The 19,968-nt window shown below is 38.5% G+C and overlaps 1 protein-coding gene across 3 annotated transcripts; it reads right to left on the bottom strand.

Annotated features, from left to right (window-relative positions):
• Positions 1 to 115: 115 nt before the first annotated feature.
• Positions 116 to 6,005, bottom strand: LOC126631844 (probable serine/threonine-protein kinase At1g09600). Of its 3 annotated transcripts, none has more exons than XM_050302018.1 (8): positions 4,566 to 6,005; positions 3,769 to 4,053; positions 3,169 to 3,486; positions 2,677 to 2,904; positions 2,434 to 2,531; positions 1,902 to 2,001; positions 1,524 to 1,811; positions 116 to 718 (listed from the first exon to the last, which is right to left on the bottom strand). In XM_050302018.1, exons 1-8 carry the CDS (start codon positions 4,995 to 4,997, stop codon positions 590 to 592), a joined length of 1,878 nt encoding a protein of 625 aa, XP_050157975.1. In that variant the 5' UTR covers positions 4,998 to 6,005; the 3' UTR covers positions 116 to 589. The 3 variants fall into 3 exon arrangements, with proteins under 3 accessions (XP_050157975.1, XP_050157976.1, XP_050157977.1); XM_050302019.1 differs by having other exon boundaries at positions 1,524 to 1,808; XM_050302020.1 differs by having other exon boundaries at positions 4,609 to 4,747.
• Positions 6,006 to 19,968: the final 13,963 nt, after the last annotated feature.

The following is a 19,968-nucleotide window of genomic DNA, read 5'->3' as shown; positions in this document are numbered from 1 at the left end:
TCTACATGCACTGCAGAGGGTCTTCGTCTGCAAATTATTTAGAAATTACTGTTGAGTCTAAAGTTCAGTAGCGATCGAAAAAATAACTCGGTATCGATTGCGAGACAACCACAGATTGATTAAGATGTTAATGCACATAACAAGATATCGAGCGTTTTCTCTTCTTACAAGAAAAATGAATCATTCAGAGAAGAAAATTGTTATCTTACAATGTACATAAACAACATCCTTCCTCTGTACTGTACAAGGCGAAAGCAGCCCCAAACCTATATATTGTCCGGCAACCAACAAAAAACCAAAAGTTCCTTCTCGGTTCTAATTTACGCGGTACACCAGAATATCGTCCACCCCATTACATCGCTTTTCTGAACATATAACCACCTTCATCTTCGCTATGCCTCCATGCTGACATTTCTCACTGGTTTTCATGGTTAATTAGCAAACTTGGCTGGTGCAAGCAGCTGTATCTGGTGAGCACTGAGCAGATCAGCATGGTTATAGAAGAGGCAGCAGAATATCAACCGTTCAGGATCACCGAGATATGTCTTTAATGGTCATCATCAAAGGTTTTCATTGGTCCTGGTCTTTGTCAACGCGCTCGTGCTTTACGTACAGCCTGCTGGATTTGTCTTTCGTGCTCTTTGAGCATGTCCTCAAGATTTCCCCCCGGAGGCACCAATGGTCCAGAGCAATGGATTCTGTTCTTAGGTACATAGCCCTGAAACCATACAAATAAGTTAGTTCATTATTCACTATTCAGGACTACTGTCGTACAAGAAAATAATATTACAAACAGAAAAGAATCTGAAAAGAAGAGGAACGAAGAAAAGCGCGTATGATCAATATCACTGAAAGCGTGTGCATTCTTTCGTAAATTATGCTCCGTTGCTCAAAAACGTGTCTAAACTTATTTTAACCACTGTTCTAAAAATCCCCGCCTAGGCCCTTGTCTAGGCGCTAGGCGGCTGGCCACCGCCCCGATTAATGCCTAGGCGTTTGAAAATTATGAAAGGGCGCCTAGACCTGATAAGGCGCCTGTCTAGCCAGCCCAGACCCACCTAGACACCTGCCTAGATGGCAACTCACTTAGATGGAAAATAGATAATTTTCCTTTTGCATTTTATTGTTTCCAATAAATTGTAAGAAATTTATTGAACACTTAAATAAACACACATTATATGTTTGCTCCCCATGTTTTCATTATGTTCCAATACTTCATAATATATATGTCATTCTATTTTCTAGTTTTTGATGAAATTATATATATTTTAAGTATAAACAGACACTTATTTACACGAAATACAATAGATTTACTTAAATCCGTCTAGTCCGCCTAGCCACCTAGGCGCTAGGCCCCAGCTCGCCGCCTGATTAGCGCCTAGCGTCTTTTAAAACTTTGATTTTAACAAGCGGGGCAAAGATCAAGAGATCATTAGCTAACTCTACAATCCATGATTAGCCAAAAACTTTGAAAGAATAAAAGCTTAAGGAGGTGAAGTGAGTGACGAAAAACAGGTACTTACCGTTCTGGATTCTTTGCCAGCCACAGTTTCTTTTTTCTTACTGGAAGAACTTAATAAGTCTACTGCAGCTTGAGGCATATGAGATCTCTGCGACCTTAGCTCTGGCCTACTTGTAGAACCTGCTGTCTTATTCAATGACGATCCTACTGCGCTAGGGTGTACCATTGTACTACAATGAGAGTACCCATTTGACCTAGCTCCTCCATGTGGTTCCATTGCAAAGCCGGAGACAGTTTCTCGCTGTGACATGTACTTGTGACCTGTGGTTTTCCGGTTTCTCTGTCCCTGCTAAGTTTATGTTAGCCAAAAGAGTGAAGCTCCAAATATATAGCATCGACAATTAAATAAATGGTAGATCTGTCAAATTCATTTTTATACCTCTCCCGGAGCATTAAATTCTGGCGATGGTGCCTTGGTATCTCTTGAACCCCTTCTAACAGATTCAGGACCACGCCCTTTAAATGCATCGGCTTTTCGCCTGAAATTTAAGAAAAGAAGATGGATTTTTTAATCTAGGCTTCAGATCATTCTGCGGACTTATTTATCATTAGTTACAGCTTATCTGATATTATTTTCTGCTATAGGCCACCATGTCATCCACATATACTAGTATAATGAAACAAGTTGAGAAAACCGTCCATAAACCGACCTGTGTCAGCATTCCTAGAACATATATTTCTAAGTACCCATCACAGACTGCCTCAAGTACATGTTTAAGATACGCCTACCTCTGAACGTACTATATACCAATTTATTGTTTTAGGGAAGGATTTATATCAGGACAAGTGAAATATCGTAACTGAAACTGACAGAAAAGGAATCGAGTTGTTAATATTCTCTTTGGTGTACATATCTCTTCAATACGTACGAGTAAGAGAGTCAAAGAAATGAAAGCCTCTTAGAGAAGTACCGTTTTTCCTCATCCCGAAGCTTTGCATCAAACTCTTTGCTTGGACGATATTTTGGTAGATCTGAGGGATCACAAGGTAGAGGATGTGTACTGAAGAACTGCAATAAACAGAGCCAGATAAAAGATACATGAGCAATATTTACACGAACCATATTAGCAAATGAAATCATGGAATGTCGATAGTATTAAACACCATCATGAAGGCACATGGCTATAGTATTAAAAGGAGAAGCTCAAATTTACCTCACTACTAAGCGCTGAAGCAGCCGATCCCCGAGTCTCTGGTTCTATTGCAAGGAGTTTTTCAATAAGCTCCAAAGCTGAAGGAGGGACGTCTTTGAAAGTATCAGCAATACGACGCTTGTAAGGTTGTTGAGGTTTGAAACTAGTTGCAAGGGGTAACTTTGTTTTCTTCCAGAATTCCTCAGATGGCGAACCACAAAGCTTAAAAATTTTATGCATTTGTTCCACCTGAATAACAGCAACATTAGTTGCCAATCAAAACACTGAAGACTTAATTTTAGAACTATTACTATACTTAAGGAAAATTTGTATGAATAAATATATGAAACCAGAAGATTAGACTCATTTGTAATTTATTCTGGAAGGACTAATTATTCATGTCCAGTATTATTCACTTATCGGACCCAGCGGTGACGTAGTTACAGCAAGAATGAAGAAACTCATGAAACTAGGAATGAAAAAATAAGTTATCTTACAGATTGTCAATTTTACCTCTGTTCTGCCGGGCATGATAGGCTTTCCAGCATACATTTCCGCAAGGATACAGCCGGTGCTCCATAGATCTATAGAAACTCCATACTCAGTAGAACCAAGTAAAAGTTCAGGTGCCCTATACCACAGAGTCACAACACGACTGGTTAATGCCTGGTTTTGGTCAGGCTCATAAAAGGTCGCCAGACCAAAGTCGCCAATCTTGAGAGCTCCATTATTGTCAAGTAAAAGATTTGAACCCTTGATATCTCGGTGCAGGACACCTTGACTATGACAGTATTCAAGTCCGCGAAGCAGTTGTTGCATATAACATTTTATCTGCAATTCAAACACACAAGTTATAATCACAGAATATTTGGTTGCAGTGCAACAAGTACACTTTAGCTCAAAATTTATAGAAAGTAAGATATAAAACTATGATTTCACTGGAAGAAAATAGAACGTACAAACCAGATATCAGAAGCACAAAATTCAAACATTAGTAATTCTTGAAATACTTATTCGTTTTTGCAGCCAAGAAGTAATTTCTCAAAAAAGAAATAAATAGAAACTGGAGAATGGTACAAGAGAAAGGGATCCATATACTCGAAGAGAGAGTACCTGCGGTTCAGTAAACTTGATGCCACGTGTTGCTGCTAGACCAGCAAGGTCATGCTCCATATACTCGAAGACAAGGTATAAGCTGCATGACATTCTTGAAGTGACTAGACCCTCGAGCTTCATAACATTTGGGTGATCAAGTCTACGTAATATATAGATTTCTCTTGCCATAAAACGAACACTTTCTGGGTCCATATTTACGAATCGTACTTTCTTCAATGCAACGATTTTACCAGTTTCCAGGTCGCGAGCCTTGTATACACTGCTATAAGTTCCTTGTCCAATCTGCAAAGAAAGCATCAATTGATGATTAAAATACTTCACCCTAATACAAACACTCTTGTCTAGAGCGCACCTACAAACCCCATCTAACACAATAAATTACATAGCTACCAAGTACATATATAGCGTCAATTTGAGTCTACCGTTTTTCATATCAAATGTACAATCCACAAATTCAAAACATGCACATGATGCTATTCTATCTTAACTTCGCGCAAAACTGATATCCATTTAAAAGTAATTAATAATGCACGAATCCGAGCATAAGAATTCAACTTAGTACTATCTCCCGAACATGATAGACGCAGCTTTCTGTAAATATCATGACAGAATTACCGTTTCTTTTTTGGGTCAATGACAGAATTACTGTTTCAAATTTAGGCAAAAGCACATTTCAAAATTCATTAACTTGAAATACCAAAACTCAATAGGGAAACGACTAGACAAAGAGAGAATTGATGCAAACATTTAAAGCACTAATAAGATGCAGTAGGGAAGCAACAATTAGAACTAACTTTGTCTAACTTTTCAAAGGAGTCTGCCCGTCGAGGCACCCACCCTTTGATGGCATCTCCAGCAACCGAAGTTAGCCATGACGGCCATCCAGCAGCAGTTTGTTCTCCTTGTGCCCCATGCGGCATGCTCACTATCCTAGACATCACCGTTTGCCTTCCACTTGCTCCTAAACCCAGTGTTGCCCCTCTTTGATGGTCTTCATTCTTACTACCATTGTTCCCCACATTTGCTTTTGAGGCTGTTCTTGATGACCTGCGCACTGATACCTCAGCCCCATCACCACCACCGCCTACTTCTGTGACAAAGTCATCTCTCAATGAGGGAGTAGGAGCAATCAACTGAACCGAATAATCCTTCAACGGGCGTTCTGCTGTCTCGGATTGCTCCACCTTTCCCTCTTCCGATGTTGCTTTCGAGCAAAGACAGCCCATAATTTTATCAGCTCCCTAAATCCCCTGTTTTCTATTTCTTCCAAACTAATCACCCCTTTCCGCAAATTGTTTGAGTGAGAGCTTTAATCAAATAGGTTACCTGCATTTTCTGGGAAACCAAGAGTTTCCCTCCTCAATCCATCATTTCTCCACAAATTCTCAATCTGGGTATCCCTCTTTCATCCAAACAAAGTAACCTGAATTCACATATCTATAAGCATTTGATCCCTACCCACATACCCAAATTCCACAAAATATCAAAATCCAGGAAATGGGGAAGGAAAAACTCTCTCTTTCCCTATAAAAAAATGCAGCACAAAATTGGAAGGTGAGAAAATTATCCAATCCCAAATGTCAAAACTTGATAAACAAAACTTGGATGTTGTTGTATAGAAGGAAGAATGAATTAATGTACACAAAAGATTGGAGCTTCAGAAATGGGAGACCCAAAAATCCAGACCAGAAATCCCTGCACCAGAAAATGAAGAAATGAAGTGCTGGTGGGATGCAGAGGAGTTCTGGCTGGCTGGCTGGCAGATTTTTCTGATTCTTTTTCTTCTAATTATCAATTAATTCCCTACAATAATAAAAATAATTAAATTGATTTTGGTATGTTGATTGAGAAACCAGAAAGTAGGGAGGGGAGAAAGGAGAGGAGGACATGGATGGAAAGTCCCAAAAAAAATGAAAAAATGAAAAAAGAGAGGGAAAAAAATGAGGGTAGGGGGAGGAAGTGAGTTGCGATTTGGAGGTGGGCGGAGAGAGATAGAGATTTGCGTGCGGACATGGCCCCGAGAAACGCGAGGGACCGAAGGTTTTTGGGGTTTTGACAGGGAGGAGGGTCTGACGCTCTCTCCCTCTCTCTCCAGCTGAGCTGTTGTTGGAGAGACAGAGAGAGATGTGCGAGATGCATCCATTCACAGGTTCAGAAGGAAGATGTGTAGAGAGAGAAAGAGAGGAGAGAGATGGAGTGAGAAACGATGGAGTAAGTTGACGGATTTCGGTCTCCTGTTTGGTTGCATGATAGGAAAAGAACTGCATTGCATGCTTTAATATATCATGAGGACGATAAATTTTTTAATTGTGACAGGAACACGGGTGGTACACCATGTGTTTTTATATAAGTGGTGAAAAATTATATTTTTTTAAGTTATTAACTTTTTGACACGCATATCCCACTATTTATGTCATGACACATGGTGTACCACCCTGTGCAACGGTATGTGAAATCTCGTTCTTGGATTTCACTGTTATAATCTACGTATTTGTATTATTAATATTTTATATTATTTTTCGGAAATTTATATTAATTTATTTGAATTTTGGTTTTAATTAAACTAGTTATGAGGGTTGAAGTTTCGAAATTAATTATTTAATTTCCATAGACCTTTCAAGGTCATAATTTATATTTTCGAATAGAGCTTGATCTCACGAACGCGTAGGTGAAAACAGTTTGTGAAATGAAGTTATAACGAAGAAATTAGAGACGTTTTAGTTGTTGGGAAATAAAGAAATAAATGTTTAGAAGCTGCCCAATCATAAGAGAGAGCAAAGAGGGGAGAAAGGAGAGAGTGCAGGAGAGAAAAGGAGAGCAGCAGCACAATCATAAGAGAGAGCAAGGAGGGGAAATGAGAGAGACCCGAGTTGGGTCATTTTGTACCGGACAATCATTTTGGCCATATCTCCTTCATCCGACTTCCGTTGTTGGTGATCTTGGTGTCCATGGAAAGCTCTTGACGAGTCCTACATCCCTGTAGTGTTAGATTTCCATTTTTCTTTTCCATTTTTCTAGGTTGAAGCCACAAAGTGTCAAGGGTTTTCCGGCGAGTTTTCTCATGTTACGGTGATTCCGACAACGATTAGTGTCAATCACCACCACCAATAGACTCCCCTCAACCCCTGGAGCAAGGTCCAAGCATTGGATGAGGCGTCGGAGTTCGTTTTCGCGATGAATCGAGGAACACCTATTTCTAGGTTTTCCGGCGGGTTCAAGGGCAATTGGAGCTTTTCTCGGCCAAATTGGACTTGGCCGCAGGTATGAAACTTGCTCCACTCACTGAGATCTATTTTCCTGTAAAATTTGATAATTTTTTGAAATAGTTGAATTTTCCGGCGAGTCGGGACGGTCGACCGCCACCCCAGCGGCGCGTGACCAGTGGGCCGACTATGTCTTTTTAAGTCCAATTAGATGCCCTGAATTCATAATTGATATATGTATGAAGTGGTTTGATTGTTTGAACTTAGTTTCATTATGACACTTGATCACAATTTGAATCACCAATACAAACGTTGGATCGTCACCAAATCCTAATGCATTATAGAACATAATATTTGAGGATAATTGGAACTGACGGATCGGGAATCCGACGTACGCCTAAATTAGATTTCTAAGTTATTAAAATTAATTGTTAACCGCCACCTAATTCTAGCAATTGGCGGAGATCTGATCGTCGAATCGCAATGGGATTTTAATATGTTGTTCTTTGAGCATAATGTGGACCTTAGGAAGTTACAGATCTAGATTATGATGTGCGGATCTTTCAGATTAAATTGCTAGGGTGTGGACCCCACCATTGATTTTTGGTCAACGGGTCTTGAACCATTTGAATTACTAAAATTAGTATTACTAGAGACTCAGTGAAGCCTTGCGAACTTGTCTCGGTGAGTGACTTTAATATATGTGATATGGTGATTACCCAATTTTTTATATTAATATCCTTTGTGGATATGACATGGTTTTATAAATGTGTTTTATGTTAAAATGTAATTCTTTTATAATTGGCCATCGATCTATTTTTATTAAATGTGATTTGATTCATGGATTGGTAATATTTGTGAAAAAGTGATTCGAATTGCATGTTGAAATGTTTTGTAAATTGAGGGTTAGTAAGGGACTATGACCCTGCTTGGTTAATCTACATTGGGGGGGTCACTAGTGGTCCTGTTTGGTTAATCCGCATTGAAGGACCATACTATATATGGATTGCGCTTGGTTAATCCACGTTAGGCGATCCTTATGGCCATTTATACTGAGGGGTGATCATGCTTGGTTAATCCACTTTGGATAATCACTACCTAACAGTTATGTATGTGTGACTCTACTTAGTTAATCCGTGTTAGGGGGTCACTACCTACCTGATTATCTTGACCTTGTGTGGTTAATCCGCATCGGGGGGTCACTAGTGGGCCTACTTGGTTAATCCGCATTGGGGGACCACACTATATATGGATCATGCTTGGCTAATCTGCGTTGGGCGATCCTTATGGCCATGTATGCTTAGGAGTGATCATGGTTGGTTAATCTGCATTAGGTGATCACTTCCTAATAGCTATAGAAGTGACTCTGCTTGGTTAATCCGCATTGGGGGGTCACTGCCTACTTGGTTACTTTCTTAGGTGTGGCTCTGTTTGGTTAATCCACTTTGGGGGGCCACTTCCTGTTTGGTTACTTATGTAGGCTTCGGCCGAACTGTGTCCATCTAGCCCTAGTTTTTAATGTATATATGAACAATGGTTTTTGAGAATCTTGTAATTTGAATTAGAAAAAACCGTTGGATGTTTGGGTGACTCCTTCAATGTTTTCAGTGACTTAATTATGATTTCGTAAAAATATGATTTTATATTCGAGGTTTATAAATGGTGATCGATGGTCTTTCTTTTATTGTATATCACATACTTGTATTATTGTCGCTCATCTGAGCTTCGCAGTTTATCTGAGTTCTGATTTGCCCAGTGCACCATTCCCATGATGTAGGCATGAGTATACATGTGATAGATTTGGGTAGATTAAGAGAAACTGGTTGATATTTTGGTTCCATCGAGTGGCCTGGAAACCAAAGTTATTGGATTCTGTTGAGTGGTCTAGAATCCTTGCTCTTGCTCATTTCCATAAGATTAGTCTAGAACTCTAGATTCGAGTGAATGGGAATTACCGACAAAAGACCTTGTGAGTAAAATTTAGATTCACCATGTTTATTACTCAAAATCCAAATGGAGAATTATATAAAGTTCCTTGATTAAATTCGTGAAATGATATGTTTTCGCATTGATTGATTAACGTAGTTAAATGCTAAGATCATGCATCTTTGAATCACGAAATGACGAATTGACGGGATTGAGAAATGACATTGGATATGATTGTTATTATTATGATTATGTTAGTTGATCAATGTGGCTTGAGAATAATATTGTGCTTCGTTGATTATTTGTTAAGCGATTTGATTTTCGAGTTATGCTTTGCCTTATTCCGAAGGCAGAGTAAATTAGAGATACGGGTATTTGGTGACATTACATGTCGATCCTGAATATATGTCGGAATCGGGGCGTGACACGGTTACACTAAAATTTACTACTTAAATTATACTCACAAACCTAATTCAATATGTAAATTTTTGTTACACCCATTCAAAAAATAAAAAAAACTACGTAAATTTATTAAACTTTTAATCAAACCCAATTATGCGATTTTGTATCTGCATGGTTTGTTTCCCCGAAAAACTTAGCAGTTGTAACTGTTTTCCTCGATCCCACTCTAGCTCTAAAATGATCATCACTTGCTCTGCTGATAATTACTCGTGTAAAACGTTCGGTTGCATAAAGAAGTCGAATTCTAGTCGAGAAATATTTGGATAGTTCATAGTATTGAGAATTAGAAGAGGACTACCTTCAAAATGTATTTCTTTTCCATTGGCTGTCCTGTCTTACTTTTCGTCTTCTTGGAACTCGTTGTACGGTTCTTGTTCTAGTCAGCATTATTCTTTTTCTCTGTTTTCATTGTACTATTTTTTTTCTTTCACTATGCCATGTATTCTTCTAAGGACAATGCTTGTGTCCTCGTGGTCACAAGGGGACTTACTTGTCTACTTGCTTATGATTAACGGACTTTTATTATTCGAACATTATATGATGAACCGTTTATTCTTTTTACTGTCATCTAAAGAATGTATATGCAAACAATTATTTAATTTTGAGTTCTTATAATCATTCATATGCATAAAATAAATGTACAGTTCATCATGAGAATGTTATTTGTTATCAAAATTGTTGATTAAGTTTAACACGTGTGGATAGCTAAACAATCTCTAAATTGAATGATTTTTTGCATATCTGATCTTTAGATGATGATGATAAAGATAATAAACAATTCATATTATGATGTTCAGATGATAAAAGTTCGTTAATCGTCAAGGGGAGACAAGTAAGTCACCCCATGAGGACACATGTATTATCCCTCTAAACAAATTTCGTAGAACTAAAAATTTGTTAGTTTGTAAAAGAATGTCACTTAGTATTATGGTATATTAGAATTTACTTGTCAGTGGGACACAATAGGATGGAGAGGAAAAATCACTAGAGCAATTGATTACTTGCAGAGGTCTGAAAGTATTATTTCTAATCATGTGCATGCCACATGATTGGATCATCCCTTGCTTGTAATGTTCCTCTCTATGATTGATCATGTGAAGCTCCCTAAGTGTTGAGCCTCTTGAAGCATTCACATTGATAAATCTAGCAATGGATGATGAAGTGATTGAATTTAAATGTGCCAACAATATTTCTCATTTGCATCAATAAAATGGGAGGCACTAAGGTGTTTTTGGCTTAGGGATTTTCTCTCTTTTTTCTATGAGAGACAAAACTGATTGCACTTTTGCACTAGGGTTATGAGAGAAACACAAGGGGTATGTATAGACCCGTTGCCACACCCCCTTAGCGCACCTCACTGAGGCCTTAACATATTGGGTTTGTCCCATGCGTCAAGCGCAATAACTTACCACCTCGGGCTTGTGGCTTGGACCTTTTTTAATTATAAATCCTAATCCTATTTAATTATAACCATGTCCAATAGGCCCAAATAATTAATCCAATATAATTAAAAATTAATTATATCTTATCAACATCCACATAATATTACTAGAATTTATCATAGTGTGACATCTTAGATTCTAACTATAGTCGACCAAGGCCGCTTAGTACTACAACTTAGTGGTATTCCTCTTCACTTGTAAGTGAGAGGGCTTATGTTCAATTCTTACCAAAGGAGAATTTGAACTACATTGTTATGGCTCACCCCTTGGGATCCTTAACCCACTTTCCCACCCCTTATGGTAGAAAATATCATTTGTTAAAAATAAAAAAATAAAAAATAAAAAACTATAGTCAACCAAGAAATTAATTAATGAATTAATTCAATTCTACAAACCATGAGTGACCCTTAGCATCCAGACTAGTAGAAGAATACGTGAACTAATTATAAGACTTTTCAAACCTTTAGGGCGTGTTTGTTTGCACTCACTAAGTCTCACTGGACTGGACTGGCTTACTAAGAATATTAATCCAATGTTTGGTGCGAGCTAGAATCGTGTTTAATGGGACTATGTCAAACTCGTGTTGACTAAACTCTTCACTAACTAGTCTTAGCGAGACTGCCCAAAAAGGATGGGATTACTAAGACCATTGCTTCGCTTTGTCTACTTGGTCTTCGTCTTCCTCTGCTCACTTTGTCTTTGTCTTCATCAGCTTGCTTCTTCTTCCAAATCCCGCACCAACAGGTGCGTTCTACTCGAGGCCGCCAAGAGCTCCGCCAAGAAATGCACCTACAAGTTTGTCTCTTTCTTTTGCAAGATCGATTGACGTCGATTTGCAAAGATTGATTGAAATGAATTTGCAGATCCGATGATCCAACGAAACCTCTGCAAATTGAAAAAAAAAAGGGATTTTTCTGGGTTTGATTTGAAGAGAAAAGTAAATTAAAAGAAGATAAATAAGGGTTTGAATTCAAGAGAAAGCAAATGAAAAGAAGAGAAAATATGAGTTTTATTTTTTTTGGTTTGAGTTTTACTGGGAGCAAATCTAGGCGTGAAGAACCAAAGCAAATGAACGGAGAAAATAGAGAGATAGGGGAGAGAGAGTCAAATAAAAATAGTTGTATTTTGTTTATTTTTTTAAGATAAAAAAGGTGTATTAATAATAGTAAAATGATTTAAAGAATGTCAAAAAAAGTATTTGACCTCTAAAAATATTTTAGTTCGGTAGTACACCAAACACTTCATTACTCTTATCCAGCTTAGTCCAAGCCAAGATAGTCTAGCTTAGTTCTAAAAGTTAGTCGAGTCTGAGATAATTCGGTAGAACAAACACACCCTTATTGTATTCACAATGATATTCAGTTCTTCTATCATCCATATTTCGATCAAATTATGTGATATGAATTTATGTCAAATCACATGTAGTCATTTATGATCACCATTATACATCTCATGTTGAAGCAGTTCTTACAAACATCACTTGATCAACAAGTTCTCTGCTCAGAGATTTCTGAGATTGATCTTCAAGTGGCTTCAAGGGATATCTCATTCTATTGAACAATTACCAGAAGGTGATAGATTACTTATTGCGTAGTTATATATATCTCCATACTCATCTACCTGAAGCCAAAAAACATACTATCTTTTTTTTTGACAGGAAGAAACACACTTTCAGGCCCCCTGCAATCTTATTCAGGGCTTTAAGGTGAAGTTAAAGTTGATAGATATTTGATAATGCCTCAGGTCTAAGAACTATTTGCATACTACAACCTGAAGCTTTGTAATGTTTGACATGTGGTAAGCATCCATGCGTTTAAGCTTCTTAGGCAGTCAATGTTCAGTGAGCTTGTTCAACAAACAAGCATTTGTATATCCACCACATGTCCAACACGCGTAGCATGAGACCATGCTAACCTTAATGCAATTTCACATCGGCCTTTTCTGATAGTTAATATCCAGTTGACTTTTTAAACGGTTAGGAACTTTATTTAAGGACTTAGTGACCATGAAATATAAGTCTTCTTGTCCTAACCTCGTTTAGGCCATTGCTTTCATACCTTAAATCCTATGGACTCATTCATAGTATATTATCTCTATAATATAAAACCAAATTCATGAATGAACTAATCTTGCTGTATTATTAATTAATTAATATGAAATTGTTAAATAATATCTAATAATATGAAATTGACTTTTAGAACACAACTCAAACAATAAAGAACTCATGATGATAATTTTATGATTCTCAAAAGGAAAATGAGGAACCTAGAAGAAGTAAAAGGATTAGGATTCCTAAAGATAATGGACTTCCAATGGAAGAGGATTACGGAGTTAAATGAAAGATCCTATTTAGGGACTCCCACCACCACTTTTTAGGGAGTTAAAATGAATCTTTGTGTCCTTAAAGGAATATTATCTCCAATGGGAGAATCCTTATAGTAGAACCCCTAAATTTAAATTTGAAGTTTTTATGACTTTATGTGATAATTTGATTAGGTGCACATTTTTTGTTTATGTTAACCTTTTTTAATTAATTAAAAATATTAAAAGCTTCAATCAAGATTGTGGACCCCCTTTTTTGACTTAAGATGCACCTTTTTTTTTGTTTGTTTATGTTAACATTGTTTATACCATATTTAGGGTCTCGTATTTAGACATCGTATAAATACTCGAGGGACTTAAATGTAATTATGTAATAAAGGAAAGGGCAAGTATGTAATAAGTGAGGAGTCCTTATTCTATAAAAGGACCCCTCACCCTCACAATTAGGGGAGGCCAATTCCTAGGCCCTCTCTCCCCCTCTCAACGCTCTCACTCTCAGAGCTCTCTCTCCCTCAGATAAATACATATTCAGTGTGGATGTAGCCCAAACCTTGGGGTGAACCACGATACACGTTGTGTTATTTACATTACTTGCAGATTCATGGTCGGATTTACGTTGTTCCAAGACCTCCGGTTTTGTGCATCAACATTTGGCGCTGTCTGTGGGAATCGACACCAAAAGCTATGTCGGTTCTCTTTCATTTTTTCATCAAATCTCACACTGTTCGCCGTGAGTCTGCAGAAACCCAACACCCACACTCAGAATCACTCCCACTCCCACTGTTTTTGGTAGCTCTTAATTCTCCAACTACCTAAAAACCCACTTCGTTTTCCATTTTCTAGTGAGAAAAAGAAAAAGAAAAAAAAAACCAGAAGAGAGAAACGAGTAGTTTTCCTCCATTAATGTTTCTCGGCAACAAAGCGTGAGCACTCTCACACTCTTAACGCTCTCACTTGTCGCAAAGCATTTGATTAATCACAAAATGGAGCTGAGCAAGGTAACCTTAGAGATCTTCACGAAGTTGGAGCAGAAGTGGCTCTCCCACTGCCAAACCGCCAAGAAGACTCGAATCCTCAGCATCGACGCTGGCGGCACCACCGGCATAGTCGTCGGAGCCACCTTGATCCACCTCGAAGATCATATTCGACCCAAAACCGGCGACACCCACGCTCAAATCGTCGATTTCTTCGACCTCATCACCGGTACCGGCATTGAAGCTGTCCTCGCCACCATGCTTATCACCAATGACGGCTCCGGCCGCCCTCTCTACACCGCAACATTACATGCCTTATGGGGCGGCTCCTCATTATCCTCACCACAATCCGTACCAGCAGCAGCCTCAAGCCGTGGCATATCAGCAGCCGCCGAAGCAGCTGCAGCAGCAACAATCGCCGTTACAAAAACAGGGGCCCAACGACGAGGTCAGACCATCTGGGTTGGCGACCTTCAATACGTAGAACTTCAGGTCATCTGTCTCTCCAGCAAGGTGATCTCCGGTGACCTGCCGGATCAGTTGGTCTCCAGCATCGAGGGCCTCCAATTTCTCAACGTCTCCGATGATGCGATGGCCGGAAGAATCCCAGAAATTCTCACTTCTTTACAAAACCTCACTGTAATTTCTCTGAGGAGTAACTACTTTTCTGGAAATCTACCCACTGGTTTTTAAGTCCGTTGAGGTTCTGGATCTCTCATCCAACCTCCTCGACGGGACTCTGCCTTTCGACTTCGGCGGTGAAAACCTGTGCTACTTGAACCTATTCTACAACAAAATCTCTGGGAAATTTCCAGTTGGTTTCACGAAAAGGGTTCTGGAGAACTCCATTATTGATCTCTCTTTCAACAAACTTGACCGGATCGATACCGGACTTGCGGCCTCTGTTCAGTAAAAAAATAGATCAATTTGCAGGAAACAGTGAGCTCTGTAGGAAGCCATTGAAGACCCTCTGTCCCATTCTTTCTACTCTGTCCACACCGCCGAACATGACAGCTAATACCAGTTTTTTCTCCGGCAATTGCTGCCATTCCCAGAACATTTGATATCGGCCCGGAAGCGAACACTTATGGGGGAGCAAATGGGAATCAGAATCAGTCGTAGAGCAGTTTGCAACCTGGCACGATCGCCGTCATTGCCATCGGAGACTTGGCCGGAATAGCTGTACTAGGATTGGTGATTCTCTATGTCTACCAAGTTAGGAAGAGAAAAAGTCTCAAATCAAAAGGTGGTAGTACCAAAGACCTGGAAAAGTTCCCTTTACTCGGTTTTTCTTTGTTAATGGGCACGAGGAGTGGGAATGGATGGGCATAACCTGTCCAAGGAAAGCAAGTGGGTTGGCAAACAAAATGATTACCTGCAGTGATGATTTTACTTTAGGGATTTGAAGATTATCAAAAATTGCGCCTAAAGGATCCCATCAGGCAGGGATGGCGAACATGGATGGGCAAAGAAATGGAGTGGAGAAAAAGAAAAAAGAAGAGTGATAGGCACGACCATGCTGTCCAAGAAAAGCAAGGAGAGTTAGCCCTTCAAATTCGCCAAGAAACAGAGACAGAGACGCAATGGAAAGCAAAAGGAAAAGAGAAAGAGAAAGAGAAAGCAAAAGCAAGAAATAAACACCTCACTAGAGTGATGTAATTTATTTTATCTTTCGGAGACATCTGTATAAACCCCATCAGAGGGTAATATGTATAAACCCCATCAGAGGGTAATAATAGTAAAAAAAAAAAAAAAAAAAAAAACGGAAAAGCCCAAAATAAATGGGCTGAAATGTTGTGTGGAGGACGAAGGTCCATAAGCCCAAAATAGCTCCAACCAGGCGATCAAAAGTACGCATAGTACTCCACAATTATTCGGCAACCCACCGCTATTACCATCAACCAGGTGATCAAAAATACACCCAGTACTCCAAAATTATTCGGCAACCCGCCGCTATTACCACCAACCAGGTGATGAAATGTACAACTCGTACTCTAATATCATTTGGAAACTAGCCATTCATGCCACCAACCAAGTGATGAGATGTACAACCCGTACTCTAATTTGGCCACTAGCCATTCATGCCACCAATCAGGTGATGAAATATACAACTTGTACTCCCCTTCATGCCACCAACCAGGTGATCAAAAGTACGCCTAGTACTCCAAATTATACATGAGCACTACTCATGTCATTCATACATAAATATTCATGAGCATCACTCACGACAATCATACATAAACATTCATAATCATCATTCATGAGCATCACTCATGACAACATCCATGAGCATCACTCATGTCAATCAAACATTCATGAGCATCACTCATGTCAATTAGCTTCAAAAGCTTCATTTGCAGAGCTACAGCTTCAAAAGCTTCATTTACAAAAGCTCTAGCTTCAAAAGCTTCATTTACAGAGCTCCAGCTTCAAAGCTTCACTTACAAAACTTCAGTGCAGGGTATACAAATACCGCCTCCGAACAACCGCCACTTCGGCCCATACATGAATTCAATTTGAAGTTTCTAGCCAACAAACTCTATTGACTGAACACTTGAGGGACTACATTATGTACCATATATTGGGCCTCAACTGGGCCTTATGAAAAATACTTGAGGAACTTAGCCCATCACTTATGTATTGAGGAGCGAGCCCTTATTCTATAAAATGGACTCCCTCACCATCATTAGAGGGCATCAACTCTAGCATATCATCCATGTATTGAGGAGTGAGCCCTTATTCTATAAAAGGGACTCCCTCACCTTCAACGCCACAAGCCGAGCCAACCAAGGCAACATAAGCCACGAGCCGAGCAGCCTCACAGCATGTGCTACTTCTAGTTGAGCATCATTTCAGATTGAGCACTGCCTCATATCGAGCATCAGTTCAAGACAACATCTAGTTACTTCGGCCCACACATGGACTGAATTTCAAGTCTCCAGCCAAAAGACTCTCTTGACTGAAGACTTGGGGGACTACTGTTTATACCATATTTAGGGCCTCGTATTTAGACCTCGTATAAATACTCAAGGAACTTAAATGTAATTATGTAATAAAGGAAGGGGCAAATATGTAATAAGTGAGGAGTCCTTATTCTATAAAAGGACCTTTCACCCTCACAATTAGGGGAGGCCAATTCCTAGGCCCTCTCTCCCCCTCTCAACGCTCTCACTCTCAGAGCTCTCTCTCCCTCAGATAAATACATATTCAGTGTGGACGTAGCACAAACCTTGGGGTGAACCACGATACACCTTGTGTTATTTACATTACTTGCAGATTCACGGTCGGATTTACGTTGTTCCAATACCTCCGGTTTTGTGCATCAACAAACATTTTTTAATTAATTAAAAGCATTAAAAGCTTCAGTCAAAATTTTGAGCCTTATTTTCCGCTCAAAATTGTCATTATACAATCCTATATGTGAGTACATGCATTATGTATCTAGTGAGTACCTATACTTCTGATCCATTGGAGATTCATTTTATTCCTATATTTGTTTTATATTCATTTTATACGGTAATAGTTCCTATTTAGAGACTCCATTGAAAATGCTCTTAGCCTTCCTAAGTTCCTATAACTGAGGCTGGGCCATAAACATTTGAAGAGACCATCCAAGTGATCACCTAAGGTTCCTCATCGGAAGGAAGCAAATCGATAGTGAAATTGAATCCATTTTACATATTTAACACTTGGGAATTCATAATACAATAAGGATAATACTTGTATTTTCCCTTTGGGAGATGAGCTCATTCTCCACGTAAAAATAAAGTATCTTCACCATAAAAAGTTCATAAGCAAAGTGGTTCAATCTCTTAATCTTCATTTGAAAATCATATCTGGAAAAAATCATCCAATTCGGATAGTCATCCAAATGTATCAAATAAGGGAAATGCTTGGGAGACCAAATTTTTTAAACCAAAATAATGTGGTTGTAGGTAATTGAATTATTAACTAAGCATCGATTAATGTACTTGTTTCTTATTGGTGACACATCATTTGGTTTACAAATTTGGTTTAAAAATTTGGTATAAAAATTTGGTCTCCCTAGCATTACCCATCAAATAAATCAACATTATAAGTACAAAGTAGCATATTCATGATGAACCGTTGATTTATTTGACACATTTACATTAGGGACGATCTTCAATTGAAGATTAAGAGATGAAACGATTCCGATTATGAAATTTATACAGCAAAAATACGTTATTTACAAGTGAGGAAATGAGTTAATCCTCTAAAAGAGAATGCAGGGATTATCTTTCTCAAAATATGTTTATAAAATCATTTGTCTTTTCTTTGTACCCAAACCGAATTGAAGCTCATCTTTAATTTATCGTAATACATACATCACATTTGCTGATAAAAGTATATCTGATCTTATATATGAGATGATCTCTGCTGTTGGTAACAAATTTAAGGAAAGTTCACGCTGACAGATTTTGAATAAAGAGGCAACGGCGGTGAGAGAAAAAAAAACGTACTAATTTTTTTTTAAATTAGGAAAAAACGTACTAGATTGGTAATTAAGAAGGAATAGCAAGGGATCAATAGATGATTTCATTTTCTATCTCAGGTTCATTAATTTAAGGAAACATGTTTAATTCCTTAAACCAATAAATCATCACAATTACGACACTATTTCTCCTGTGCGTTTCTTTAGCCTTTTTCATTTTCTCTTGTACGTACGTTTTTCTGTGAAGGAGAAGGTTTGTCTGAAGAGATATGGAAGGCTCTTCCCGTTCTGGTGGAAAGAGTTGTGTGCAGTGTCTAATAGAGTGTTCTCAATCGAATCAAAAACCGGAAGGTCTGAAAAAAATAAGGAATCTAATAGTCAGTATCGGAACTTGGCTCTCTCTCTGTCTTGTTGATATCATATTGTTGATGTCACAAGGATCAGATGAGATGATCCAAAAGTTCCAAGAGTTCAGTCGTAAGCTTTATGCGCTACCGACTACAGTCGATTGGGATGGTTGTGCTGTAAACAAAAGAGTCACTCGTCTCCTGGGAATAGCAGATCACGAGTTGGAAAAGATTAACACGAGGAGGATGCACGCAATGGGGGGAAGATTGGTGGCTATGGAAGGTTACAGTTATGGAACTGTGCTGTTTGAATGCTTCTGCATAAGAACACTCGATGAAGGACTGGAACAATTACTTTCTGCAGTGATTTCAAGGATGGAGTTTGTTTTGAGCATTCCATTTTCACCCAAATTGCTAACATGGATGCTAACAAGACCGCCAATTCTGGATGAGATTGAAACCAAGATAAGTGCATGCATAAAGGCCTTCATCGACTTCGTAGTGGATGCAGAACCAGTAGTGAATGAGTTTCGCAATACAATGGGACCAAAGATTAATCAACTTTGGAGCAATTTTGGGTCGTCTTAAGATGAATGAAAGAACAAAAGACTAAAGATTTAAATAGGTATGCCTTAGCAGGTTGTTTAGTTTCTTTACTTCTGCATTAGTCATCGATCTGCTTGAGTAGTACTAATTAATATCCAATTTAATTTATTCCATTTGATGCGCTATTCATTTGTTTGATTCGTATAATGGATGATTAACTAGTTTTGAATTCTATTTAGTTTTTGTCGAAATATCTTCAAATGGTAAGAAGATGAACAGTTCCTATTATAATAGGTGCACAATGAAGATTCGTTAAGAAGGTAGTTCTTAGAATAGATTACATTTGCGTTACGCCCTGGAGAGTAAATAAGATTAGATATTGACTTTATGATGAGGATCCTCTGCTTGTTTTTTCCTCTACAAGACTATAAAAGGGGTTTAATCTGAGCTGCTAAACAGAATCTAATGGCTACCTATATTGTGCCACGTTACTTAATGAGTTTATTTTCAATGTTATTTTAT

Source organism: Malus sylvestris, chromosome 8 (assembly GCF_916048215.2).
Source record: "Malus sylvestris chromosome 8, drMalSylv7.2, whole genome shotgun sequence".
Classification (NCBI taxonomy): Eukaryota; Viridiplantae; Streptophyta; class Magnoliopsida; order Rosales; family Rosaceae; genus Malus; species Malus sylvestris.
This window is presented reverse-complemented; position numbering and strand designations above follow the sequence as displayed.